Source organism: Salmo salar, chromosome ssa18 (genome assembly GCF_905237065.1).
Source record: "Salmo salar chromosome ssa18, Ssal_v3.1, whole genome shotgun sequence".
Classification (NCBI taxonomy): Eukaryota; Metazoa; Chordata; class Actinopteri; order Salmoniformes; family Salmonidae; genus Salmo; species Salmo salar.
This window is the reverse complement of record NC_059459.1, coordinates 60010668-60038138: the sequence shown is the minus strand read 5'-3', so window position 1 is coordinate 60038138 and position 27471 is coordinate 60010668. Positions and strand designations below refer to the sequence as shown.

The following is a 27471-nucleotide window of genomic DNA, read 5'->3' as shown; positions in this document are numbered from 1 at the left end:
TCCATTTTAATAATAATAATAACAGGGAAGGTGGGTAGTTAAAAAAATAACCCCAAAAGGTTCTTCAAAAGGGTCTTCGAGGATCCATTAAAAGTGGTTCTTTGTAGAACCTTTTTAAAGGGTTCTTCAAAGAACTTATGGGGGTTCCCCCAAAGTTTCAATTTGAAGAACTGCTAAAGGATACTGCAGGAACGTTTTCTTTTAGTGTACTTTCTGATACAGAATGCAGTGATGTGTACTGAACCTGTCGCCCGTAATAAAGCGTAGTGCGCTATGATAAACTGTGTCCAATGGCTTCAATACAATGGCAGCTGCATTTACTGTAGAAGATAGTCTAAAACAGAATTTAATGTTGACCGAATTATTTGTTTTCTGCTATTTAACGAAAGGCATGACCTATTCCTATAAAATAAGACCATTTTAATGATTCATTTCTTAACTAGCTCATCAACATGATTTTTGAAAGAAAGCTTTGATGTCCAGGTATTTATAAGCGGGGACACGATCAATGAGGGCACAATCCAAGGCAGCCTTGACCTTCTTTGAAGTCTCATAGATTGCTGCATTGCACTTTTTTTGTTTATAAAGCCGTTTTGCACATACCTTATTTCCTTGTTTACCTACAGATGTACGAGCTATATCAGACCTGGTCTCAGGGATGGCTAACTCTGTCGAGTGCTTTGATCTCCACTGAGTTAGGTAAATGTTTTTTTTGTCACCTTACTTGTGGAATAACCTCCAAAACTCTCTAAAATTGGATGATGTGGTGCCTCGGTTAAGCTCAGGGAATTCAGACTTAAGCTCTGGCAATTTAGATGGCTATTGAGGACCTTTTTACTAAAGAATGTGTTTGTTTTCTATGATTGTGTTTTGTATCTCTGTTTTGCCTTTGGTGTAGTGATGTGTATATTGTTCTGTAAATTGATGTGTATGTTGGTGTCCATTGTTGGCAGGTAGCCTAGCGGTTAAGAGCGTTGGGCCAGTAATTGAAAGGTTCGAATCCCCAAGCCGACTAGGGGGAAAATCTATGTACCCTTGAGTAAGACACTTAACCCTGATTGCTCTGGATAAGAACATCTGCTAAAAGTGTAAATGTACTGATGTGTTATACAGGACTCATCTGTAAAAGAGGTGTCAACATGACTTCCTGTTAAAATAAAGGCTAAATAAAATGACTTGAAAGCATTCAGTACCCCAGGGAGATTCCAATCAGTATTATTCCACCATGTCAGACAAAAAAACAGGTGCTGATTGTAAAAATGATTTAATAATGGAACTTATTTTAGTCTGAATAGAAATAAAATGTGGAACACCATTAGTGGATGGATGTCCATTAGATACATCTACATATTGTTACACCACATTGATGCAGTATAAACCTATGTGCTTGTTTGATTGCACTAATTGATTGCACTAAATGAAGATGGCGCCGGAGAAGATGGCTGACGTTTTATGTGCTCCTAACCGTTTGTGTTTTTATGTTTGTTTATTTGCATTGTTTGTAACTTATTTTTTTACTTATTTTGTACGTAATGTTGCTTCTACCGTCTCTTATGACCAAAAATAACTTCTGGACATCAGAACAGCGATTACTCACCACAAACTGGCAGAAGCTTTTTTTCCTTTAACGAGTCCGACAAGCCCGACGTGAAGGACATACTGCTTTCCCGGGAACAGGCCCAAATCCCTGTCATCTGCATGAAGAGAAGACGGAGAAAAAGAGGATGGAGGTCGGGCTGCCTTCTGAGAATTCGTAGGCAATCGAATAAACCCACCCTGCCTTCCGTTCTACTAGCTAAGTGCAATCATTGGAAAATAAACTCAACAACCTATGCGGAAGATTAAACTACCAACGGCACATTAAAAACTGTCATATCTTAAGCTTCACGGAGTCGTGGCTGAACGACAACATTATCAACATACATCTGGCTGGTTATACGCTGTATCGGCAGGATAGAACAGCGGCGTCTAGTAAGACAAGGGGTGGCAGACTATGCATATATGTAAACAACAGCTGGTGCACAATATTTAAGGAAGTCTTGAGGTTTTGCTCGCCTGAGGCAGAGTATCTCATGATAAGCTGTAGACCGCACTATCTACCTAGAGAGTTTTCATCTGTATTTTTCGTAGCTGTTTACTGGCACTAAGAAAGCACTCAATGAGCTGTATTCCGCCATAAGCATACAGGAAAACGCTCATCCAGAGGCGGCGCTCCTAGTGGCCAGGGACTTAAATCTGTTTTACCAAATTTCTATCAGCATGTTAAATGTACAACCGGAGGGGAAAAATTAAGCAGAATCTTAGCTAAAGGACTATTTTGCTAGCACAGACTGGAATATGTTCCGGGATTCTTCCTATGGCATTGAGGAGTACACCACATCAGTCATTGGCTTCATCAACAAGTGCATCGATGATGTCGTCCCTACAGTGACTATACGTACATACCCCAACCAGAAGCCATGGATTACAGGCAACATTCGCACTGAGCTAAAGGCTAGAGCTGCCACTTTCAAGTAGCGGGACTCTAACCCGGAAGCTTCTAGAAAATCCTGCTAGGCCGTCCGACAAACCATCAAACAGGCAAAGCGTCAATACAGGACTAAGATTGAATCGTACTACACCGGCTCCGACACTCGCCGGATGTGGCAGGGCTTGCAAACCATTACAGACTACAAAGGGAAGCACAACCGAGAGCTGCCCAGTGACACAAGCCTACCAGACAAGCTAAATCACTTCCATGCTCGCTTCGAGGAAAATAACACTGAAACATGCATGAGAGCACCAGCTGTTCCGGATGACTGTGTGATCACACTCTCCGCAGCCGATGTGAGTAAGACCTTTAAACAGGTCAACATTCACAAGGCCGCAGGGCCAGACGGATTACCAGGACGTGTACTGCGAGCATGCGCTGATCAACTGGCAAGTGTCTTCACTGACATTTTCAACCTCTCCCTGTCCGAGTCTGTAATACCAACATGTTTCAAGCAGACCACCATAGTCCCTGTGCCCATGAACAATAAGGTAACCTGCCTAAATAACTACTGACACGTAGCACTCACGTCTGTAGCCATGAAGTGCTTTGAAAGGCTGGTAATGGCTCACATCAACACCATTATCCCAGAAACCCTAGACCCACTCCAATTTGCATACCGCACCAACAGATCCACAAATGATGCAATCTCTATTGCACTCCACACTGCCCTTTCCCACCTGGACAAAAGGAACACCTATGTGAGAATGCTATTAATTGTCTACAGCTCAGCGTTCAACACCATAGTGACTTCAAAGCTCATCAATAAGCTAAGGACCCTGGGACTAAACACCTCCCTCTGCAACTGGATCCTGGACTTTCTGACGTGCCGCCCCCAGGTGGTAAGGGAAGGTAACAACACATCCGCCACACTGATCCTCAACACAAGGGCCCCTCAGGGGTGCGTGCTCAGTCCCTTCCTGTACTCCCTGTTCACTCATGACTGCACGGCCAGGCACGACTCCAACACCATTAAGTTTGCCGATGACACAACAGTGGTAGGCCTGATCACAGACAACGACGAGACAGCCTATAGGGAGGAGGTCAGAGACCTGGCCGTGTGGTGCCAGGACAACAACCTCTCCCTCAACGTGATCAAGACAAAGGAGTTGATTGTGGACTACAGGAAAAGGAGGACAGAGCACACCCCCATTCTCCTCGATGGGGCTGTAGTGTAGCAGGTTGAGAGCTTCAAGTTCCTTGGTGTCCACATCACCAACAAACTAATATGGTCCATTCACACCAAGACAGTCGTGAAGAGCGCACGACAAAACCTATTCCCCCTCAGGAGACTGAACAGATTTGTCAATGGTACTCAGATCCTCAAAAGGCCCTACAGCTGCACCATCGAGAGCAATCTGACGGGTTGCATTACTGCCTGGTAAGGCAACTGCTCGGCCTCCGACCACAAGCCACTATAGAGGGTAGAGCGTACAGCCCAGTACATCCCTATACCAGGCGGTGTCAGAGGAAGGCCCTATAAATTGTCAAAGACCCCAGCCACCCTAGTCATAGACTGTTCTCTCTGCTACTGCACGGTTAAGCAGTACAGGAGCTTCAAGTCTAGGTCCAAGAGGCTTCTAAACAGCTTCTACCCTCAAGCCATAAGACTCCTGAACAATCACATGGCTACCCAGACCATTTGCATTGCCCCCTCTTTTACGCCGCTGCTACTCTGTTATTATCTATGCATAGCCACTTTAATAACTCTACCTACATGTACATATTACCTCAATTACATCGACTAACCTGTGCCCCCACACATTGACTCTGTACCGGTACCCCCTGTATATAGTCTCGCTATTGTTATTTAACTGCTGCTCTTTAACTACTTGTTACTTTTATTTCAGATTATTATTTATTATTTTTTAAACTGCATTGTTGGTTAGGGGCTTGTAAGTAAGCATTTCACGGTAAGATCTACACCTGTTGTATTCGGAGCATGTGACTAATAAAATGTGATTTGATTTGATGATTTGATTTAATCAATCAACACATGCTTCTCTTTGTTTGTCTGAATTTATTATAATTTCTCTTTTGCACATCCCAACTCCCTTTAAGACACCCTTGATGGCGGGGAAGGGGGATCGAGTTAGATGTTTACACGGGGATGGTGGCTTGAAGAGCGCGCTTGTTTGAAATTGAAAAACGTGGCGGTAGCTTCTGATAAAGAAGAACATCAAGACGAAGCAGCTGCTTTATAAGTGGGATGCACTGTTGAGCGCTACATCCTGAGGGGTTCGTGCTGATTATACGGAGATTGTGACAGCCGGTTAAATGGCGTCCCTTGAGAAAGGAAGAACAAGATGTGTCTGGAGAAGTGCAGTATTATCAAAAGGAGATGTATACTTGGAATACAGAGGAGGAGTGGAGGGAAAAAGAGAGGCAGAGGAGGTCTAAGAGAGAGAGGGAGGAAGACCGTGAGCTTGAGTCGGTTAAAAATGGTGGGAAAGTGAATGGTGAAACAGAAGTGTCATTGTTCTTTTGAGTTTTGATGTTGTGTCTTTTCCGAACAAAGTGATGTTAGGATATATAAGTTATCCTGTACAAGCTTTTGTGCCGAATACATGACTTTATTACTTTGTCAAGCTTATGGGCATGTGGCAGCAGTGTGTAGGAGGGAGGTTCCTTGGTGTGAGAAGTGTGCAGAATGGCATGAGACAAAGGAATGTGTAGCATTGGGAAAAGTAGTGGTATGTGTTTATTCGTGGGGGGGCCACATGGGGCTGGGGATCAGAAACGTCCTATGCGAGATAGGCAGGTTGAGGTTTCCAGGGTTCGAATAGTGCACAAATTGTCATGTCCTGAGGCAGTGAAGAAAGTAGAGGAAGATGGGTCAAGGGGGAGGGATCCTGAGAGGAGTGGTGTGAGTAGTTGATCTGTACCAGTACAGAGGGATAGGCCAATAAGTGATATATCTTTCAGTAAGATTGGATTTCTTGCATTTATAGCAATGGTTATCAACTGTACTGCAGGGATGGAACATAAGTCATAGAAAATTGAGGTTGTGGTGGCAGCTGCATTGAGGTATTTGGGTGTGCGAGACTTGACATCAGAAGAGTTACAGGGTGTGTTAAGTGGTGGTGTCCCATCCTTTCAGGTTGTTGGCATGAGGTAGGACTAAATATATTGAAATAGTGGAGTAGGATGTTGTTATTATTTTTGTGAGTGTAGTGTTAGATGGTACAAGCAATGTATAAGGGAGTTGTACTCCAGTAGGTGGCGGTAATGCAACATATATTGGAAACCAACCGCCGTTAAACCTCATCAAAGAAGAAGAGGTTCTTTAACAACAGTTAGTGAGCTACCACGGTAGCTTGCTAGCCAACATAGCCGAAAGATTCAAGCTCTTTAGACTTCGGTGTATATTAGCCACTGTGTTTTGAACACACTTCGGTCGTTCAAGCTAGTTTACCATTTACATTTCATATTCACGTTTCTAGTGGTTAGCTGGATAGCTAAAACAGCCTAGCTGATGATAATAATGTGCTAACTAGCTAGCTAACATCCGACCATGAGCTCATTAAGCTACTGCCCTGCTAAAGAAGAGGAAGTCTGCTGGACGGAGAAAGAGGGTCTTTGGCTGAACATTGTCGTAAAAGAGGAGGAGGCAGAGGAGGCTGTCACAGTAAAAAAAGAGGTAGAGGGTGAGGCTGTTGCAATGAAAGGTGAAGGAGCTCCAGTGAAGGAAGAGTTCAGAGTGAAAGAGGAGGTCGTCGTCACTGTGAAAGAAGAGGGGGAAGAAAAAGTGGAGGGTGGCGTTTTTGGAGTGAAGGAGGAGATAACTGTAACATTGAAAGAGGAAGAGACTGGAGATCAGATTAACAACGGTGAGTAATGTTATTATCTTAATTAACAAGAGGGGCACACATTGTCTTAACGTCAGACTGTTACCATGTATATTCAGTTTGAAAGAAGTCGACCAAAAAAAAGTATCTACAAGCCAGAATGTTGAATATAATGACATTAACACCAAATATGTCTAATTGTTCTGTGTTAACACTTTACCGTTGTCTGTGCTGTTGGTGCATTTGACTGTGGGAAGTGAAGGTAAAATATCCACAGGAAAGTATTATTTACCTGACTTTTTGCGGTGTCGGTAGGTTATGTCACGTGTATTTTCAATCCGTTGATGCATTGCATGTGATGCACAATATGTAAACAATAGCTGAATTGAACCTTGAATGTTGTTGACCAAGGCAAGTTCCCTCACAATCAGCTGGAAATGCTTGTGAAACTTGCCAGCTGATTACGTGGGACAAAGTTAGCTCTGTGTCTGTGATTAAGCTCCGCCATTGTTTACATATTGTGCAAGTGTTTGTATTGTGCGAATTGCATAAGTATTAAAAAATACTAAACCGGAAACACAACCTAAATACAGACCAGCATACTGAAACTCGGGTTAACACTTCCCTGTCCATATTTTGTCTAAGATTACATCAGACATAAGGACAAAATCAATGGACAACAGGTAAATTAATTTAAAAATGAAGTTTATTCAACATTCTGACATGTAATGGGATGGTTCAGAAATGCTGAGTATTAATGACAGGAGCCAATGCAAGTCTTCCACTCTTGGATTCTAAAAGAGGCCAGGTCACACTGTTGTTGAACCAATGCATGGTTTTAAAGGGGCCTTTTTGATTATGCAGTTTTTTAATGTCGGAAAGAAAGCTACACTGTAAAATGTGTATACCATTAAAGTCGGCCACCAACAAATGTTAACAATGGATTGTTTTGTGCGAAATTACAACTTAAATATCTCACCCTTAGGGGTAGCCCTTCAAAGCTCGCCATCGTGTATACAGTTAATAACAGTAAGTACTGTAATTTTAACAGTAGCGTCCCGTCTTAGGTCATTCCATAGCGACAGCTTGTGAGATGTCACCCGAACCCGTTGCGGTACGCTACCTGTTTTAGCAGTAAGTGTCCTGCGTTGGATGGTATCCATAATCGGTAGACAGTTTATCATTGTTTGCATCGCCAAGTAGTGCCCAAGAAAGTATTAAATCCACTTTTTGATGCTACCCCCACCCCTTCCAATCTAATTCAAAGATGGATTCCCCCTTATGGATGTTACATGGATTCCCAATTTAGCGTTATGGATGTTACATGAAATGGACAAGCTTTTTTGTGGAGACTGAACATATTAGCAGAAGTCTGTGAGTTGGTAAGTCTTCGGTCAAAACATGGATAGCCATTTCGAAGGAAAGGCTTGGCTGAACACAAAAACGATCATTTTGAAAATATTGTAATTTCTATTATTACTTTAGAGATAGTGGGCCACCAACAAAACGTTGTTAACAATCGATCAAATGCAACCTGTAACATTGACTGAAATAGTTTGACATGACAATCCATTAGAGCAAGATTTGATTTGGAGCTCTTCATTTGTTTTTAAAATATTTTTAATTATGAAATGTTGTGAAGACTGGTCTCAGGTTATTGAGGGATCTAGTCCAGAAGAAAACTCGTAGGAAGACACTTATCATGTGGGGTTTTTATTCAGGTCTCTGTTTAACTAAATACTCTGTCTTTGGCAGGAGAGAGACTTGACTCTCCTTCTGACAGCGAGAAGAGTCCTTCAGGTGAACCAGACCCAAAGACGTCCAAACCGGCAGGACGACACCACTGCTCCCAGTGTGGAAAGAGTTTTACCCAGTTAGGGAGCTTGAAAACGCATGAGAGAATACACACAGGAGAAAAGCCCTACCACTGCTTCCAGTGTGAAAAGAGTTTTAGGTGGTTAGGTAGTCTGAAAAAGCATGAGAAGACACACACACGAGAAAAGCCCTACCAATGTTCCCTGTGTGGTCAGAGTTTTACCCAGTTAGGGGCCCTCAATAAGCATGACAGGACACACACGGGAGGTGATAAGACCTACCACTGCTCCATGTGTGGAAAGGTATTTAACCGATTAAGGCATCTGAATAAGCATGAAAGAATACATACACAGGAGGAGAAGACATACCACTGCTCTCATTGCGGAAAGACATTTTCCCAGTCAGAGGACCTGGAATCACATGAGAGAATAGAGAGGCTGTGTTCTGACTTATGTTTTTGACTGGGAATTTGTGTTTTTGTTCATGCCACATGAAATTAAATTGTGTAAATGAAGTAACTATTGAAATGGCAACAGACAGCCCCGATTCTCCCTGTAATGCAGAGCTAGAGGATTTTAATAAAGCCATGGAGGCGCTGAAAGAAGCGCACAAGCATTCTACAAAATGGGATCGAGTATGGGAAAAAATTAGCAAACTGGATAAGGTTGGTCAGCATTTCCCGGCTGACGGAAAATTCCAATCTGATAGAAAATTCAGGGAGGCAATTATGACTTGGCACAATGACATAAAACCTGAATCAAAAGTTCAATATACCAGTGTTTTCATGTCAGCATTATCTCAACAAAAAATACAAACCGATAAACCCGGAATTAGTAGATGTACTCAGCAACAGAAAGACTGGGTACGTGAGTACATTGATAGAATTTGTATTTCAGCTTTGATGGCAGGTTTGAAACCTGTGATCACAACGGCAATTGCGGGATAGTGGATGAAATAGAGCAATATGCTTTAAGAGTGGAAAATAACTCCGCTCACTTCACAGACGTGAGAGGGGTTAATACGGCCACAGGGAAAGTCACTATAGAATGACAGGGTTCTGATAATATGAAATATACTTATTCATGTCACTGAGGAAGAGAGGATAATGTATAACGTTTACATTATGTCAGGATATGTTTTTGTTAGCCATCAGGGATCCTATGGGAGGAATCCTCTGGGAGGAGAAGAGACACAGTCTGGTACCAGTCACCATGACAGCTGTGAGTTGGGGAGGAGTGAGCACTTTGGGGCAGAGGTCAGGTCAGATGAAGTGAGGAAGAACAGATATCACTAAGGTTCTGTCTAGCAACAGAGATGCCTTGGCTGTTCAGATGTGTAGGAGGTGACTCGGCATAGGAGAAAGGGTTACATATCGGTGCTTGTGTGAATATGTCGTCGTCTGTAGAGCTGTTTGACCCTTTGGGATGAATTAACTTGGTTTAAGCTTTCATAGTGTCCGTTGAGTTCTTACTTTTAATAATTAAAACCTAACAATATAGTGCCTTCAGAAATGATTCACACTCCTTGAATTATTCCACATTTTATTTCCGATTTTGTGTCACTGGCATACACACAATACCCCATAATGTCAAAGCGGATTTATGTTTTTCGAATTTTTTGAAATTATTTACAAATGAAAAGCTGAAATGTCTTGTCAATTAGTATTCAACTCCTTTGTTATGGCAAGCCTAATTAAGTTCAGCTTTTCCATGGACTCGCTCTGTGTACAATAATGTTCAACATGATTTTTGAATGACTTCCTCATCTCTCTACCCCACACATACAATTATCTGTAAGGTCCCTGAGCCGAGCAGTGAATTTCAAACACAGATTCAACCACAATGACCAGGGAGGTATCCCAATGCCTTGCAAAGGAGAGCACCTATTGGTAGATGGGTAAAAAAAGAAAAAAAAGACAGCAGACATCGAATATCCCTTTGAGCATGGTGAAGTTATTAATTACACTTTGGATGGTGTATCAATACACCCAGCCACGACAAAGATACATGCATCCTTCCTAACTCAGTTGCCGGAGAGAAAGGAAACCGCTCCGGGATTGGACCAATGGTGACTTTAAACAGTTACAGAGTTTAATGGCTGTGATAGGAGAAAACTGAGGATGGATCAACAACGTTGTAGTTACTCCACAATACTAATCTAAATGACAGAGTGAAAAGGAAGAAGACAAATATTCCAAAACATGCATCCTGTTTGTATCAAGGCACTAAAATAACACTGCAAGAAATGTTGCAAATCAATTTACTTTTTGTCCTGAATACAAAGTGTTATGTTTGGGGCAAGTCCAATAAAAGACATTAGTAAGTACCACTCTCCATATTTTCAAGCATTATAGTGGCTGCATCATGTTATGGGAATGCTTGTAACTGTTAAAGCACAGAAAAAATCCTACAGAAAAATCTGGTTCAGTCTGCTTTTCACCAGACACTGAGAGATGAATTCACCTTTCAGCAAGACAATAACCTAAAACACAGGGCCAAATCTGGAGTTGCTTACCAAGAATGCAGTGAATGTTTCTGAGTGGCTGAGTTACAGTGTTGAATCTGCTTGAAAATCTATGGCAAGACCTGAAAATGGTTGTCTAGCAATGATCAACAACCAATTTGACAGAGCTTGAAGAATTGTGAAAAGAATAGTGGGCTAAAGTTGCACAATTCAGTAGTGGAAAGCTCTTAAAAACGTACCCAGAAAGACACAGCTGTAATCACTGCCAAAGGTGCTTCTACGCAGTATTGGCTCAGGTGTGAATACTTATGTAAAGGAGATATTCTGTGTTTCATTTTTAATACATTTGCAAAAAATTCTAAACATGTTTTCACTTTATCATTATGGGGTATTGTGTGTAGATGGGTGAGAACATTTTTTATTTCAACCATTTTGAATTCAGGCTGTAACACAACAAAATGTGAAATAAGTCAAGGGGTATGAATACTTTCTGAGGGCACTGTAGATGAATAGAATTTTGCATTTCTTGATTCCAACCTTGAAATGTCTTGAATGTGATTTGATATATGATTTGGATATAGCTAAATTAATTTGATTGGACACACCTACTCATTCAAGAGTTTTTCTTTATTTGTACTATTTTCTACCTTGTATCTCAAATTTGGACTCATCAGACCAAAGGACAGATTTCCATTGCTTGTGTTTTTTGGCCAACGCAAGTCTCTTCTTCATATTGGTGTCCTTTAGTAGTGGTTTCTTTGCAGCAATTCGACCATGAAGGCCTGATTTACGCAGTCTCCTCTGAACAGTTGATTTTGAGATGTCTGTTACTTGAACTCTGTGAAGCATTTATTTGGGCTGCAATTTCTGAGGCTAGTAACTCTAATGAACTTATCCTCTGCATCAGAGGTAACTCTGGGTCTTACTTTCCTGTGGTGGTTCACATGTGAGCCAGTTTCCTCATAGCGCTTGATGGTTTTTGTGACTGCACATGAAGAAACATTCAAACTTACTTTAAATTTTCCGGATTGAATGACCTTCATGTTTTAAAGTAATTATGAACTGTTGTTTCTCTTTGCTTATTTGAGCTGTTCTTGCCATAATACGGACTTGGTCTTTTACCAAGTAGAGCTATCTTCTGTATACCAACCCTACCTTGTCACAACACAACTGATTTGTCTCAAACGCATTAAGAAGGAAAAAAAATCCACAAATTAACTTTTAACAAGGCACACCTGTTCATTGAAATGCATTCCAGGTGACTACCTCATGAATCTGGTTGAGAGAATGCCAAGAGTGTGCAAAGCTGTCATCAAGGCAAAGGGTGGCTACTTTGAAGAATCTAAAATTTGTTTAATACTTTTTTGGTTTCTACATGATTCCAAATGTGTTATTTCATAGTTTTGATGTCTTCACTATTATTCTACAATGTGGAAAATAGTAAAAAATAAAGAAAAACCCCTTGAATGAGTAGGTGTGCCCAAACTTTTGAATGGTGTTACATGTAGGAGCATTAGAGACCTAGTTGTATATTTATATATCTGTTTACCTGAATAATGAATAAGAAATTGCCTTAAATGCAGTAGTTGATGTAACGTTTGTTTACAATTATTACTAATCAATCAACACATGCTTCTCTTTGTACTTCACCATTTAATATTGAAAAATGAAGATTTTAAAAAAAAACATTTTAGTAATTTAGCAGACTCTCTTTTCCAGAGCGATTTACAATAGGTCCCCCGTGGAAATCGAACCCACAACCCTAAATGTTTTGTAAAAAATAAAAACGTGCTCCTTTCCTACTCCAGTCAGCAGAGGGCATGTGTGTTTATATACAGTTGAAGTCAGAAGTTTACATACACTTAGGTTGGAGTCATTCAAAATTGTTTTTCAACCACTCCACAAATTTCTTGTTAACAAACTATAGTTTTGGCAAGTGGGTTAGGACATCTACTTTGTGCATGACACAAGTCATTTTTCCAACAATTGCTTACAGACAGATTATTTCACTTATAATTCATTGTATCACAATTCCAGTGGGTCAGAAGTTTAAATACTGTGGTGTACAGCAGGTCAGCCACCAGGGGGAGACTCGTCGAGGCCTGGTGACAGACGGAGTATACATCACGAGGCGATGGCTCCATCTGCTGGACGTGCCAGGTCTCGATGGGCTCTCCGGCCAGGACAAATTGGGGCTGATTGGTGAGTAATCAAGGGCTGATTGCTCACCAGCTGTACAAGTCCCATAAAGCTGCCAGAAGGGCAGCACATGGGGGGGGAGAGACTGGGGGAGGAAAGGACTCCTGTATAGTTGGGGACGGTAACAGGAGGGAGTTCAGTTTTTGATCCCCACAGGATACAGCAAGACCTGGAGCCCAGAAGACAGTATCCTGGAGAGGGTGTCTTGGGGGAGACCTTTTCTTTTGGACTATTATTTTAATAAACACCTTTGAAACTGAGATAATCCTACTCTGTCCGTGTCTGATCTGTGTAAACATTTTGACCCAACCCCTGGTCTGCCACAATACACTGTTGCCTGTGCCTTTAAACAGCTTGGAAAATCTTGGAAAATGATGCCATCACTTTAGAAGCTTCTGATAGGCTAATTGACATAATTTGAGTCAATTGGAGGTGTACCTGTGGATGTATTTCAAGGCCTACCTTCAAACTCAGTGCCTCTTTGCTTGACATCATGGGAAAATCAAAAGAAATCAGCCAAGACCTCAAAAATAAAATTGTAGACTTCCACAAGTCTGGTTCATCCTTTGGGGCAATTTCCTAACGCCTGAAGGTACCACGTTCATCTGTACAAACAATAGTACGCAAGTATAAACACCGTGGGACCACGCAGCTGTCATACCGCTCAGGAAGGAGACGCGTTCTGTCTCCTAGAGATGAACGTACTTTGGTGTGGAAAGTGCAAATCAATCCCAGAACAACAGCAAAGGACCTTGTGAAGATGCTGGAGGAAACGGGTACAAAAGTATCTATATCCACAGTAAAACAAGTCCTTTATCGACATAACTTGATAGGCTGCTCAGCAAGGAAGAAGTCACTGCTCTAAAACTGCCATAAAAAAGCCAGACTACGGTTTGCAACTGCACATGGGGACAAAGATCGTACTTTTTGGAGAAATGTCCTCTGGTCTGATGAAGCAAAAATAGAACTGTTTGGCCATAATGACCATCGTTATGTTTGGAGGAAAAAGGGGAGGCTTGCAAGCCGAAGAACACCATCCCAAACGTGAAGCGCAGGGGTGGCAGCATCATGTTGTGGGGATGCTTTTCTGCAGAAGGGACTGGTGCATTTCACAAAATAGATGCCATCATGAGGGAGTAAAATTATGTGGATATATTGAAGCAACATCTCAAGACATCAGTCAGGAAGTTAATGCTTGGTCACAAATGGGTCTTCCAAATGGACAATGACCCCAAGAATACTTCCAAAGTTGTGGCAAAATGGCTCAAGGACAACAAAGTCCAGGTATTGGAGTGGCCATCACAAAGCCCAGACCTCAATCCTATAGAAAATTTGTGGGCAGAACTGAAAAAGCGTGTGCGAGCAAGGAGGCCTACAAACCTGACTCAGTTACACCAGCTCTGTCAGGAGGAAGGGGCCAAAATTCACCCAACTTATTGTGGGAGGCTTTTGGAAGGCTACCCGCAACGTTTGACCCAAGTGAAACAATTTAAAGGCAATGCTACCAAATACTAATTGAGTGTATGTGAACATCTGATCCACCGGGAATGTGATGGAAGAAATAAAAGCTGAAATAAATCATTCTCTCTACTATTATTTAGACATTTCACATTAATAAAATAAAGTGGTGATCCTAACTGACCTAAAACAGGGAATCTTTACTAGGATTAAATTTTAGGACTTGTGAAAAACTGAGTTTAAATGTATTTGGCTAAGGTGTATGTAAACTTCTGACTTCAACTGTATATATACTGAACAAAAATATAAACTTAACATCCAAAAATGTTAATGATTTTACTGAGTTACAATTCATGTAAGGAAATCAGTCAATTAAAATAAATTAGGCCCTAATCTATGGATTTCACATGACTGGGCAGGGGCGCAGCTATTGTTGGAGGCGGCTTATGGTAGAGAAATTAACATCAATTCTCTGGCAACAGCTCTGGTGGACATTCCTGCATTCAGCATGCCAATTGCATGCTCCCTCAAAACTTGAAACATCTTTGGTATTGTGTTGAGTGTGAAAAAAAACTGCACATTTTAGAGTGGCCGTTTATTATCCCCATCACAAGGTGCACCTGTGTAATGATCATGCTGTTTAATCAACTTCTTGATATTCCACACCTGTCAGATGGTTGGATTATCTTGGCAAAGGAGAAATGCTACCTAGCAATCAATCAATCAAATGTATTTACGAAGCCCTTTTTACATCAGCCGATGTCACAAAGTGCTATACAGAAACCCAGCCTAAAACCCCTAATAGCAAGCAATGCAGATGTAGAAGCACGGTGGCTAGGAAAAACTCCCTAGAAAGGAACCTAGGAAGAAACCAAGAGAGGAACCAGGCTCTGCGGGGTGGCCAGTCCTCTTCTGGCTGTGCCAGGTGGAGATGATAACAGTACATGGCCTAGATGTTCAAACGTTCATAGATGACCAGCAGGGTCAAATAATAATAATCACAGTGGTTGTAGAGGGTGCAACAGGTAAAGGAGTAAATGTCAGTTGGCTTTTCATAGCTGATCAGTCAGAGTTAGAGACAGGTAGAGAGAGAGAGAGTCAAAAACAGCAGGTCTGGGACAAGGTAGAACATCCGGTGAACAGCTCAGGGTTCCATCGCCGCAGGCAGAACAGTTGAAACTGGAGTCATCAGGCCAGGTAGTCCTGAGGCAGTTGTCCTAGGGTTCAGGTCCTCCGAGAGAAGAGGGAAAGAGAGAGAGAGTTAGAGGGAGCATACCTAAATTCACACAGGACACCGGATAAATCAGGAGAAATAATCCAGATATAACAGACTAATTGTAGCCCCCCGACACATGAACTATTGCTGCATAAATACTGGAGGCTGAGACGGGAGGGGTCAGGAGACACTGGCCCTGTCCGACGATACCCCCAGACTGGGCCAACCAGGCAGGTTATGAGCCCACGCACTTTGCCAAAGCACAGCCCCACTTTGCCAAACACTAGAGGGATATCTTCAAACCACCAACTTACTACACTGAGACAAGGCCGAATATAGCCCACGAAGGTCTCCCCCACGGCACGAACCCGAAGGGGGCGCCAAACCGGACAGGAAGATCACGTCAGTGACTCAAACCACTCAAGTGATGCACCCCTCCTAGGCTTGGAAGAGCACCAGTAAGCCAGTGGCTCAGCCCCCGTAATAGGGTTAGAGGCAGCGAATTCCAGTGGAGAGAGGGGAACCGGCCAGGCAGAGACAGCAAGGGCGGTTCGTCGCTCCAGTGCCTTTCTGTTCACCTTCACACCCCTGGGCCAGACTACACTCATTCATATGACCTACTGAAGCGATGAGTCTTCAATAAAGACTTAACAGGGATGTAAACAAATTTGTACACAACATTTTAGAGAAATAAGCTTTTTGTGTGTATGAAACATTTCGGGGATCTTTTATTTCGGCTCCTGAAACATGGGACCCTTTATATGTTGCATTTATATTTTTATTCAGTATAGTTGACGGGACGCTTCTTCAACAACAACAACCCTTCTAGCCATGACTGGCTACCTTTATAGAGCCCCACCGTGGAGGTGTCATCATGCCCTTAAAACCTAGCGGTCAAACAGGGAAATTGTTCGAATCGTTTTTCCACCATTCATTTGTCCCATAGGGGATTTTAGAAACACTGTTTTGTGTAGGCTTACGCTGGCGTGACGCTTTGATAACCATTTAAATCTCTCTCAGACAAGGTGACTTTTATCAATATTTTAGGCTCTATTTACTCTCAGATTCGAAAACGCTAATTAGCATTAATTAGCAAACTACAAACCCCTGCAAGCTCCTGCATGTCATCTCTAGCAGACACCTTTGCTAACAGGTATTGTGTTAATTTAAAACTTGCACAAGACAGTTCAGAATTGTCAATTTAAAGAAATGTAGGCAATTTATTAATTACTACATTTAATTAGTTCATCCCAAGATTTTTACCTTTTCCTCGATTCGGTGGTCTCTGCCAGATCCTAATGGCATTTTTAGTTCTTTATTATAGCCACATTAGCAGCTAATTACAATTTCATTTTGGTGGGGTAAATACTGCAGCATATTTTTATGAATCACCTTGTCATAGAAAAATGTACACTGTTATCAAAACTTCCGCCAGGGTAAGCGTACATGAAACACAACCCTTATTTTAAGTGTTTCTAAAATCCCATATGAACGGGGGAAAAACGATTGGAACCATTTTCTTGTTTGACCGCTAGGTTCTATGGGTATTATGACTCATACTGCGGTAATCTATTAATGAAATTAATGAAAAATAAAACGTTTCCCTCAACTGCGTTACCTAATCCAGTCAGCAGTACCAACTCCAGTCGGCAGAAGGCGATATGCTTCAACCGAAGCTACCAGTGTGACGTACAATCTAGTTAACCGGACCCTTCTTCAACAACAGCTAGTCTGCCACCACGGTAGCTTGCTAGCTAACATAGCCGAAGCATTGGAGATCTTTAGATCATTTCGTTCTATATTAGCCACTGTGTTTTAAAAACACCTCCGTCGTTGTACAGTATAAAGTTAGCTAGTTACCCCCTTTCATTTCATATTTACGTTGCTATAGCTAGCTGGGTAGCTAAAACAGCCTAACAGGCTAGTCGCTCAGGCTAACAAACTAGCCAACCTCTCTGAGCATGAGTTTACTAAAATACTCTCCATCTGCTAAAGAAGAGGGGGTCTGCTGGACGGAGAAAGAAGCTCTGGGGCTGGACATTGTCGTAAAAGAGGAGGAGGAGGATGTTCCAGTGAAAAAAGAAAATAAAGAAATTACAGTGAAAGAAGAGGAAGGAGAGTTCAGAGTGAAAGAGGAGGAGGATGTTACTGTGAACGAAGAGGAGAAAGAGAAGGAACAGGATACCTTTTTTGGAGTGAAGGAGGAGGGGGAGATAACTGTCACACTGAAAGAGGAGGATGAGACTGGAGATCTGATTAACACCGGTAAGTACTATATTAAAAACAGGGGCACAAATTGTTGAACTAACGTGTGGTTTTATAGCAGCATTCTACTGACGTTATAGGCTACACTTGAGTATGTTGTTCTGTACTGTATTGTTAAAGCTACACTGTAAGATGTATATACCATCAAATAGTGGGCCACCAACAAAATGGATGAATCAAATGCGGGTGGGTATAATTTGTGGAACGTTCCAACAGAAATCTGTTCCAAAAACTTCTGAAGTACAAGAATGCCAATAAACAACGCATACAGAGTAGCATGATCAATTCACCTAGCTAACTAGCTGCCGAATAAGAATCAAATCACCACGTAGCTTATTATTAATGTTTGTCCATAGGCGCCCAGAGCGAGGACAGACATTTTTCGGGAAAAATAATGGTTGTGAGTGAAAACTTAATTAAATTCCACTCTCCTTACCCGGTATCTTAGTCTGCCGCTATACAACTTTGTATGCTTTGTTTGTTGGCAACCTTGTTATTTACGAAGTTTTGGGAACAGATTCCCGTTGGAACGTTCCACAAATTATACCAACCCATCAAATGCATCCAATGATATTGATTTAGCTAAATTCTGTTGTCCACAATATCTATTATTTTAGTGCTCTGCTCAGCCTAAAACGAACCTAATAAACCAGACTGTAATACCAGGTCTTGGTATACACTATACAGTCTGCAACATAGCACTGCAAACAATTTATTAGGCAATCTAAAAACATACCTTTCTGTGAGAGCAAGATTAAATTTGAAGTTCTACATTATTATTATTATTATGGCCATCAAGTTATTTTAATTGATGAAATTTTATGAAAACTGACTTCAGGTGATTGAGGGACCTAGTTCTGGATTAAACCTCATAGGAAGACAGTTTTACCATGTGTGGGTTTCATTCAGGTCTCTGTTTAACTAAATACTCTGTTTGTCTTTTGCAGAAGAGAGACCAGACTCTCACTCTGACAGCGGGAAGAGTTCTTCAGGGGAACCAGATGCAGAGACGTCCAAACAAGCGAGACGACACCACTGTTCCCAGTGTGGAAAGAGTTTTACTCAGTTAAGGGGCCTGAAAATGCATAGGAGAATACATACAGGAGATACACCTTACCACTGTATCCACTGTGGAAAGAGTTTTAGGTGGTTAGGGAGCCTAAAGGACCATAAGAGAATACACACGGGAGAGAAGCCTCACCACTGCTCCGAGTGTGGAAAGCGTTTTACCCGATTACTACACCTGACATCACATCAAAGGACACACACAGGAGAAAAGCCTTTCCCATGTTCCCAGTGTGGAAAGGGTTTTACCCAGTTAGGGAGCCTGAAGGAGCATGAGAGAATACACACAGGAGAAAGCCCTTTCCCATGCTCCCAGTGTGGAAAGAGTTTTACCCGTTTAAGGAGCCTGAAGGGGCATGAGAGGACACACACAGGAGAAAGGCCTTTCCAATGTTCCCAGTGTGGAAAGGGTTTTAACCGGATAGGGAGTCTGAAGGAGCATGAGAGGACACACACAGGAGAAAAGCCTTTCCAATGTTCTCAGTGTGGAAATAGATTTACCCGGTTAGGGAACCTGAAAGGGCATGAAAGAATACATACAAAACCACAGGAGGAGGAGGAGAAGAAATACCATTGCTCTCATTGTGGAAAGAAATTTTTCCGATCAGAGGACCTGAAAACACATGAGAGAATAGAGAGGCTGTGTTCTGACTTAAGTTTTTGACTGAGAATGTGTGTTTTTGTTCATGCCACATGAAATCAAATTGTAAATGCAAAAGCTTGCTAAAAAATAGGCCTACATTTGTTTTTCATTTTTAACCTCGCGACATACAGGGTGTTTCTCAATATGCATACATTCTCTTGAGTACTTTCTTGTGAGGATGAATGTGGAGAACATTTGATTTGAGAAGCAATCGCACTCCCCATACTGTATTACTTCACGCTGCATCTCCCCATTCACTGAACCTTCTTCCAGCCAGGAAAATGGAAACAATAGAGATGAAACAAGATATACACAAAGCAAAAGTTTTACTTCATAATTATCAGCTAGATATATGTGAATCGTAATCTAACTGTCCATCTAGCTAGTAAACAGGCAAAAATGATCTAAAACGAATGTTATGCAAGGTAGATGTCAATTCTTCATGTCTTGCTAGCTAGCCAGTAAGTCCTATTGACTTACTTTGGACTTACCCATTCACTGAACCTTACTTTTTCTAGGCAGGACAATGGCAAGAGACGAAACAAGATCTACACAAAGCAAACGTTTTACTTCATAACTATCAGCTTGCTATATGTGAATCGTAATAATATAGATAACCAGATAGTATAACAAGCAAAAATGACCTAAAACTATTGTGATCCAAGGTAGATGTAAATTCTTTGTGGGTAGCTAGCTAACAATTCTTTGTGGCTATCTGGTTAGCTAACAGTAGTAGCTAGCCAGTTATCTCTATTGATTTACTATGGGCTTAGGACCTACGCACACTACAGTGGGTATTGTAGGCAGGTAACCATGCCAAAATTAACACTGCGTGTATTTATTAACGTAGCAAGATAAAATATTGCAGCCAGGCAACATATGAGATGTGAATAGGCAACATTTCATTCCGAAGTCGGAGTATATTTTCTCTTTCTTCAGCTCAAATAATGGTCGCCATTGATTTCAAGAAAATTTGAGAAACATCTACGGTGTCTTCAGAAAGTATTCACACCCCTTGACTTTTTCCACATTTTGTTGTTACAAAGTGAGATTAAAATGGATTTAATTGTCATTATTTGTCAACAATCGACGCAAAATAATCAGTCAAAGTGTAAGAAAATGTATTACTTTTTATTCATGGAAAATAAGACACTAATATATTTTTATTTCGATATGTATTCAAACCCCTGAGTCAATACATGTTAGAATCACCTTTGGCAGCAAGTACAGCTGTGAGTCTTAAGAGCTTTGCAAACCTGGATTGTACAGTATTTGCCTATTATTCTTTAAAGAATTATTCAAGCTCTATCAGGTTGGTTGTTAATCATTGCTCGACAGCCATTTTTAAGTCTTTCCATAGATTTTCAAGCTGATTTAAGTCAAAACTGTAACTTGGCCACTCAGGAACATTCAATATCGTCTTGGTAAGTAACTCCAGTGTATATACAGTTGAAGTCAGAAGTTTATGTACACCTTAGCCAAATACAATTAAACTTAGTTTTTCACAATTCCTGACATTTAATCCTGTAAAAGACCTAAGACAGTCCCTGTCTTAGATCAGTCAGGATCACCACTTTATTTTAAGAATGTGAAAAGCCAGAAAAATATAATTTTATTTATTTCATCACATTCCCAGTGGATCAGATGTTCACATACACTCAATTAGTATTTGGTAGCATTGCCTTTAAATTGTTTAACTTGGGTCAAACGTTGTGGGTAGCCTTCCACAAGCCTCCCACAATAAGTTGGGTGAATTTTGGCCCATTCCTCCTGACAGAGCTGGTGTAACTGAGTCAGGTTTGTAGGCCTCCTTGCTCGCACACGCTTTTTCAGTTCTGCCCACAAATTTTCTATAGGATTGAGGTCAGGGCTTTGTGATGGCCACTCCAATACCTTTACTTTGTTGTCCTTAAGCCATTTTGCAACAACTTTGGAAGTATGCTTGGGGTAATTGTCCATTTGGAAGACCCATTTGCGACCAGGCTTTAACTTCCTGACTTATGTCTTGAGATGTTGCTTCAATATATCCACATAATTTTACTCCCTGATGATGCCATCTATTTTGTGAAGTGCACCAGTCCCTCCTGCAGCAAAGCACCCCCACAACATGATGCTGCAACCCCCGTGCTTCACGGTTGGGATGGTGTTCTTCATCTTGCAAGTCTCCCCTTTTTTCTCCAAACATAACGATGGTCATTATGGCCAAACAGTTCTATTTTGTTTCATCAGACCAGAGGACATTTCTCCAAAAAATAAGATCTTTGTCCCCATGTGCAGTTGCAAACCGTAGTCTGGCTTTTTTATGGCGGTTTTGGAGCAGTGGCTTCTTCCTTGCTGAGTGGCCTTTCAGGTTATTTCGATATAGGACTCATTTTACTGTGGATATAGATACTTTTGTACCTGTTTCCTCAAGCATCTTCACAAGGTCCTTTGCTGTTGTTCTGGGATTGATTTGCACTTTTCGCACCAAAGTACATTCATCTCTAGGAGACAGAACGTGTCTTCTTCCTGAGCGGTGTGATGACTGCGTGGTCCCTTGGTGTTTATACTTGCATACTATTGTTTGTACAGATGAACGTGGTAACCTTCAGGTGTTTGGAAATTGCTCCCAAGGATGAACCAGACTTGTGGAGGACTAAAAAACTATTCTAAGGTCTTGGCTGATTTCTTTTGATTTTCCCATGATGTCAAGCAAAGAGGCACTGAGTTTGAAGGTAGGCCTTGAAATACATGCACAGGTACACCTCCAATTGACACAAATGATGTCAATTAGCCTATCAGAAGCTTCTAAAGCCATAACATCATTTTAGGGAATTTCCAAGCTGTTTGAAGGCACAGTCAACTTAGTGTATGTAAAAGTCTGACCCACTGGAATTGTAATACAGTGAATTAATCTGTCTAAACAATTGTTGGAAAGATTACTTGTCATGCACAAAGTTCATATCCTAACGGATTTGCCAAAACTATAGTTTGTTAACAAGAAATTTGTGGAGTGGTTGAAAAATGAGTTTTAATGACTCCAACCTAAGTGTATGTAAACTTCTGATTTCAACTGTAATTGGCCTTGTGATTTAGGTTATTGTCCTGCTGAAAGGTGGATTTGTCTCCCAGTATCTGTTGGAAAACAGATTGAACCAGGTTTTCCATTAGGACTTTGCCTATGGTTAGCTCTATTCCATGTATTTTTATCATAAAAAACGCCCTAATCCTGCCGATGACAAGGATACTCATAACATGATGCAGCCACCACCATGCTTGAATATATGAAGATTGGTGCTCAGTAAAGTATTGTGTTGGATTTGCCCCGAACATAATACTTTGTATAGAGAACAAAAAGTGAGTTTCTTTGCCACATTCTTTGCAGTATTACTTCAGTGCCTTATTGCAAACAGCATGCATGTTTTGGAATATTTGTATTCTCTTTAGGCTTCCTTCTTTTCACTCTGTAATTTACAGTGCATTCGGGAAGGATTCAGAAGTAGATTTTTTTCCCCCCACATTTTGTTACGTTACAGCCTTATTCTAAAATGGATTGAATAAAAAAAAATCCTCATCAATCCCACATACACACAGTACTCCATAATGACAAAGCGAAAACAGGTTTTTAGACATTTTTGCAAATTTATTACAAATAAAAAACAGATACCTTATTTACAAGTATTCAGACCCTTTGCAATGAGACTCAAAATCGAGCTCAGGTGCATCCTGTTTCCATTGATCATCCTTCCAATGTTTCTACACCTTGATTGGAGTCCACCTGTGGTAAATTCAATTGATTGCACATGATTTGGAAAGGCACACACCTGTCAATATAAGGTCCCACAGTTAACAATGCATGTCAGAGCAAAAACCAAGCCATGAGGTCGAAGGAATTGAGCTTCGAGACCGGATTGTGTCGAGGCACAGATCTGGGGAAGGGTACCAAAATATTTCTGCAGCATTGAAGGTCCCCAAGAACACAGTGGCCTCCATCAACTTTGGAACCACCAAGACTCTTCATAGAGCTGGCCACCCGGCCAAACTAATCAATCAGGGGAGAAGGGCCTTGGTCAGGAGGGTGACCAAGAACCCGATGGTCACTCTGACAGAGCTCCAGAGTTCCTCTGTGGAGATGGGAGGACCTTCCAGAAGGACAAACATCTCTGCAGCACTCCACCAATCAGGTCACGTTGCCACAATGTCTGTGGGTCTTTATGGTAGAGTGACCAGAGGGAAGTCACTCCTCAGGAAAGGCACATGAGAGCCCGCTTCGAGTTTCCCAAAAGGCACGTAAAGACACTCAGACCATGAGAAACAATATTCTCTGGTCTGATTAAACCAAAATGGAACTCTTTGGCCTGAATGCCAAGCATCAAGTCTGGAGGAAACCTGCCACCATCCCTACGGTGATGCATGGTGGTGGTGGCGGCGGCATCATGCTGTGTTTTTTTTTTAGCGGCAGGGACTGGGAGACTACTCAGGATTGAGGGAAAGATGAACGGAGCAAAGTACAGAGAGATCCTTGATGAAAACCTGCTCTAGAGTGTGTGGGACCTCAGACTAGGGTAAAGGCTCACAATCCAACAGGACAATGACCCTAAGTGCTGTCATGACTTTCCCTCCTGGGTGAGGATCAAAGAGAGACACCCCCCCCTCTCCCACCAGAGACGAAGGGGGGAAATTGGTCCGGTTGTATGACTTAACGACCGGTCGTAAACTTTCTCTCTCTCTTGCCTTTGCAGTATCGAGAATGGAATGTCTGAGTGTTACAACAGAGAGAGACTGCAGTGCTTTAACATCAAAGATTGGACATTGAAATAATATTTCTAACATAAATAATGTAGGAAATGGTTGGTGGGGACCCAAACAATAATAATTTCAAATCAGTTGTTGTTTTGTGATGTCATTAAAGATGGTATAACAAGATAATGGTAACTCTACAAATGTATATGTCCCAGTTATCAGATTTACATCTAAATGTTGTGGAACTTATATGATTAAATATGAAACTATTTGTGAGAAGATGAAATGTGATTCTAGCCTTCTAAATGAGAATTGCTTTTCATATAGACTTTTGCCAGGTCAGTAACCACGCCCACGTGAGCACAGACATTGTGGCAACGTGATTAAACCACCCTTCTAGGCGAGTGCATAAAATGACTGCTAACGAAATTTACATTAGACCAGAAAGCGTGGAGCGGTGGCTACACGTTGAAATGGTTGCAATTTAAATACAGACCAGCGTGACCGACAGAGAAGAAGAAGACTAGACTAAGACATGCACTGCCTGCAGCTCTGCATGTAACGTAGTCTAGGAAACTCAAACGAAGATGAGAAAAGAAGAACATTTCCCTCTCAAACACCAGTCTAACGAACAGTCAGGAACAAAGAGGGCCAACTACTACAACTGAGGACATTGTGACCTCTGGTGGACAACCAGAGACTTACACAACTAGAAACTTCTGTCGAACTGACTCCCCATAGACGGACCAGGCGATTTCAACAGAGAGACGACAAAGACATGCAAAACGTAAATATGTTTAATTTCTAAATCCGATTGAGCTGTGGTTAGGGTGCTAAATATCCATATTGATGATGAGTGTATTTTCCACATGTATGTACAATGGGTCCCCTCTCTGTCTCTTCCACTCTCTTTCCCCACCCTATTCATTGTGTAACAAGCCGTCATATCGGGTTAGTCCACTAGGGACTTTTCATTGCATTATGTTAGTTATCGATGTATAATCCATCCTGTCTGTGTACGTGTTTATGTAATTCTGGGTAATGTTAGTAAATAAAAAATTAAGCCAATTTGTGTATCGCTGAATCATCATTTAGACTAGGGGTGTGCAGATTTGAAGTCAACGACGTTCAGAATGAGACTATGAGGTAATAATAATAATGAATGGATGACTGGTATGATAACGATATATTCTTGAGTTAATTTGGGAAATGGTAACTCATTAAACTTTTTCCGTGGTGCCCCAAGATTGCTAATGAGTTATTTTTTACATGATTAAATGAAGTGGCTGGAGAGGTGGCCTGGGAGGCAGCTGGAGAGGTGGCCTGGGAGGCAGCTAGAGAGGTGGCCTGAGAGGTGGGCTGGATAGCAGAGGGCACAGTGGCCTGAGAGGTGGCTAAAGAGGTGACCTGGAAGGCAGCTGGCATGGCCAGTGTGTCAGCTGGAGCAGGACGATTAGTGACAAGTGAGGGTGCAAAGTCACATTCCTGAAATATATCAGGGTTGTATGCTAAAATGCCGGTGCACCTGAACCCAGCCTGTATATTGGTGGGTGTTGTGGCACCTGGAAGTGCTGTTTTGACAATGCCTGGAATGTCATATATGATCATGGTCTTTCCGGGGTTCATCCTCATCCATGCATCACTGGCAGAGTTCACCATTTTCTTCAACACACTCCTGTCTAGGGACTGGAGCTTTTGTGAAAAGTGTAGGGGGAAAGAAAGCAAGACTATGCCAGAGCACCTACAGAAATCAATGGCCCTGATAGACAGGTGTGAGCTGTGGTTGTCAAGGAGAAGGACCATCTTCCTTTCCAGGCTGACCTTGGTATGTTTGTGGAAGTGTTCAAGGAAAATGAGGAAGTTATCCTCCTGCATCCAGCCAGATCCAATTCCACATTCAACACATCCAATTGGTCCATCCCGTACAAAGTGGTTCTGGTATCTTTTGCATGGGAAAACAAAAGCTGGGGGGGATTTAGTTTCCTATTGCATTTATAGCACATGCCATTGACACTAGTGTACCCCTTTCTGCTGAGGTGATTGAGCCTACCTGTTTGGTGCCACATTTCGCAACCATTTCTATCAGGTGTTTGTACTGTGGTTATTCCTGTCTCGTCAACATTCCATATGTCATTGCCATTAAAGCTGTATTTATTTATCACCTCTCCTAGTTTGCTGAAAAACTTTGCTTCATTTGTTCTGTTGAAACGTGTGGCCCGTGACAGACGAGTTGCTTCAGCACTCCTAATGGAGAGAGTAGGGTGCCGCTTTAGGTAAGACGAGAACCAGTCTGCTCCCGCCATAGAGTTCTCATCCCATGACTGAGGATGCTTGCAACCATATTGTACAGCGAGTTGGTAGGCACATTTTCTGACCTGAACAATATAATAAAATATGTTAATTACTTCTCCCAATTAATACTTTACATTAATAATTTACATTAGTACTCCCTCCCTTGACCTTAGTTGCCACCAATGTTAACTGCTAACTTTGCCCTGACTTACTCCTCACTAATTTCTATCAAATGCTTATCTCACGAGGTGACAATCCATAATATAGATCAGCTGCTCTCAAGAGATACTCTGACAACTTCTGCTCCTGCTCATCCATGAAGACCCTGTTTCCACTACGGTAGCCAACATGAGGAAGCTCTCTCGACCCCTTCTCCAGTAGCTTCTTTCTCTCTTTGCAGAGTTACATGACATCCCATACAACTTTGCAACCGATCTGATTAACTTCCCCTACTCTGCTACATAATTTGATGCTCTTTTCAAAGTGTGGAGAGATACTCCCCTGTCTGTCTTTCTTGTCCATGATCTAGACATGCTGAAAGTAAAAGAAAACATGTACCAAAAACATCCAGTTTTACTCAGGGTTAGTTGTAACATTTTCTCACGTTGTTACAACTAACCCTGACCCTTGCTTCCATTTGAGCAAAATGTTAAAAATTTTGCATTGCTAACTTGCATAAAATATCTCCACAAACTGGTTATAAACCTGATATAAGTTTGGTGAATGGAACAACAAAGCAGTTGATGACATCACAAATACAGATATGGCTAAAATAATTACTTTCTTACCTCAAAATCAGATATCTGTCAATAGAATCTGCAGTTTATCACAGGGACTTGCTTTTTCACAGGAGGGTTCAGGACTAAACTGAACATGTGCACAGTGAATCACATGATTCTACCTCACTCCTGATTGGAGGCTTTGCAAGTATTACAACTATCCCGTGTTACAACCATCACCGGTCTCCCCCTGCACAATGAGTAACGATAACTTGGCTGTATACATGGGAATGCCT

General features: G+C 41.6%; 2 protein-coding genes across 2 annotated transcripts; both read left to right on the top strand.

Annotated features, from left to right (window-relative positions):
* The first annotated feature begins 5797 nt into the window (after positions 1-5797).
* Positions 5798-10461, top strand: LOC106577606 (zinc finger protein 135). Its single transcript, XM_014155810.2, has 2 exons — positions 5798-6360; positions 8074-10461. Exons 1-2 carry the CDS (start codon positions 6045-6047, stop codon positions 8592-8594), a joined length of 837 nt encoding a protein of 278 aa, XP_014011285.1. The 5' UTR covers positions 5798-6044; the 3' UTR covers positions 8595-10461.
* Positions 10462-17129: 6668 nt separating this feature from the next.
* LOC106577604 (zinc finger protein 239) lies at positions 17130-20794 on the top strand. The gene is made up of 2 exons (XM_014155807.2): positions 17130-17734; positions 18682-20794. The coding sequence occupies exons 1-2, from the start codon at positions 17431-17433 to the stop codon at positions 19461-19463; spliced, it is 1086 nt and encodes a 361-aa protein (XP_014011282.1). The 5' UTR covers positions 17130-17430; the 3' UTR covers positions 19464-20794.
* The last annotated feature ends 6677 nt before the right edge of the window (positions 20795-27471 follow it).

What these genes read in the sequence shown, in the direction of transcription:
- LOC106577606 (XM_014155810.2), top strand. Translation starts at nt 6,045, where the DNA reads ATGAGCTCATTAAGCTACTGCCCTGCTAAAGAAGAGGAAGTCTGCTGG. An exon ending in TGGAGATCAGATTAACAACG is followed by an intron (nt 6,361 to 8,073) that starts GTGAGTAATGTT and finishes TGTCTTTGGCAG; the next exon opens with GAGAGAGACTTGACTCTCCT.
- LOC106577604 (XM_014155807.2), top strand. Translation starts at nt 17,431, where the DNA reads ATGAGTTTACTAAAATACTCTCCATCTGCTAAAGAAGAGGGGGTCTGC. An exon ending in TGGAGATCTGATTAACACCG is followed by an intron (nt 17,735 to 18,681) that starts GTAAGTACTATA and finishes TGTCTTTTGCAG; the next exon opens with AAGAGAGACCAGACTCTCAC.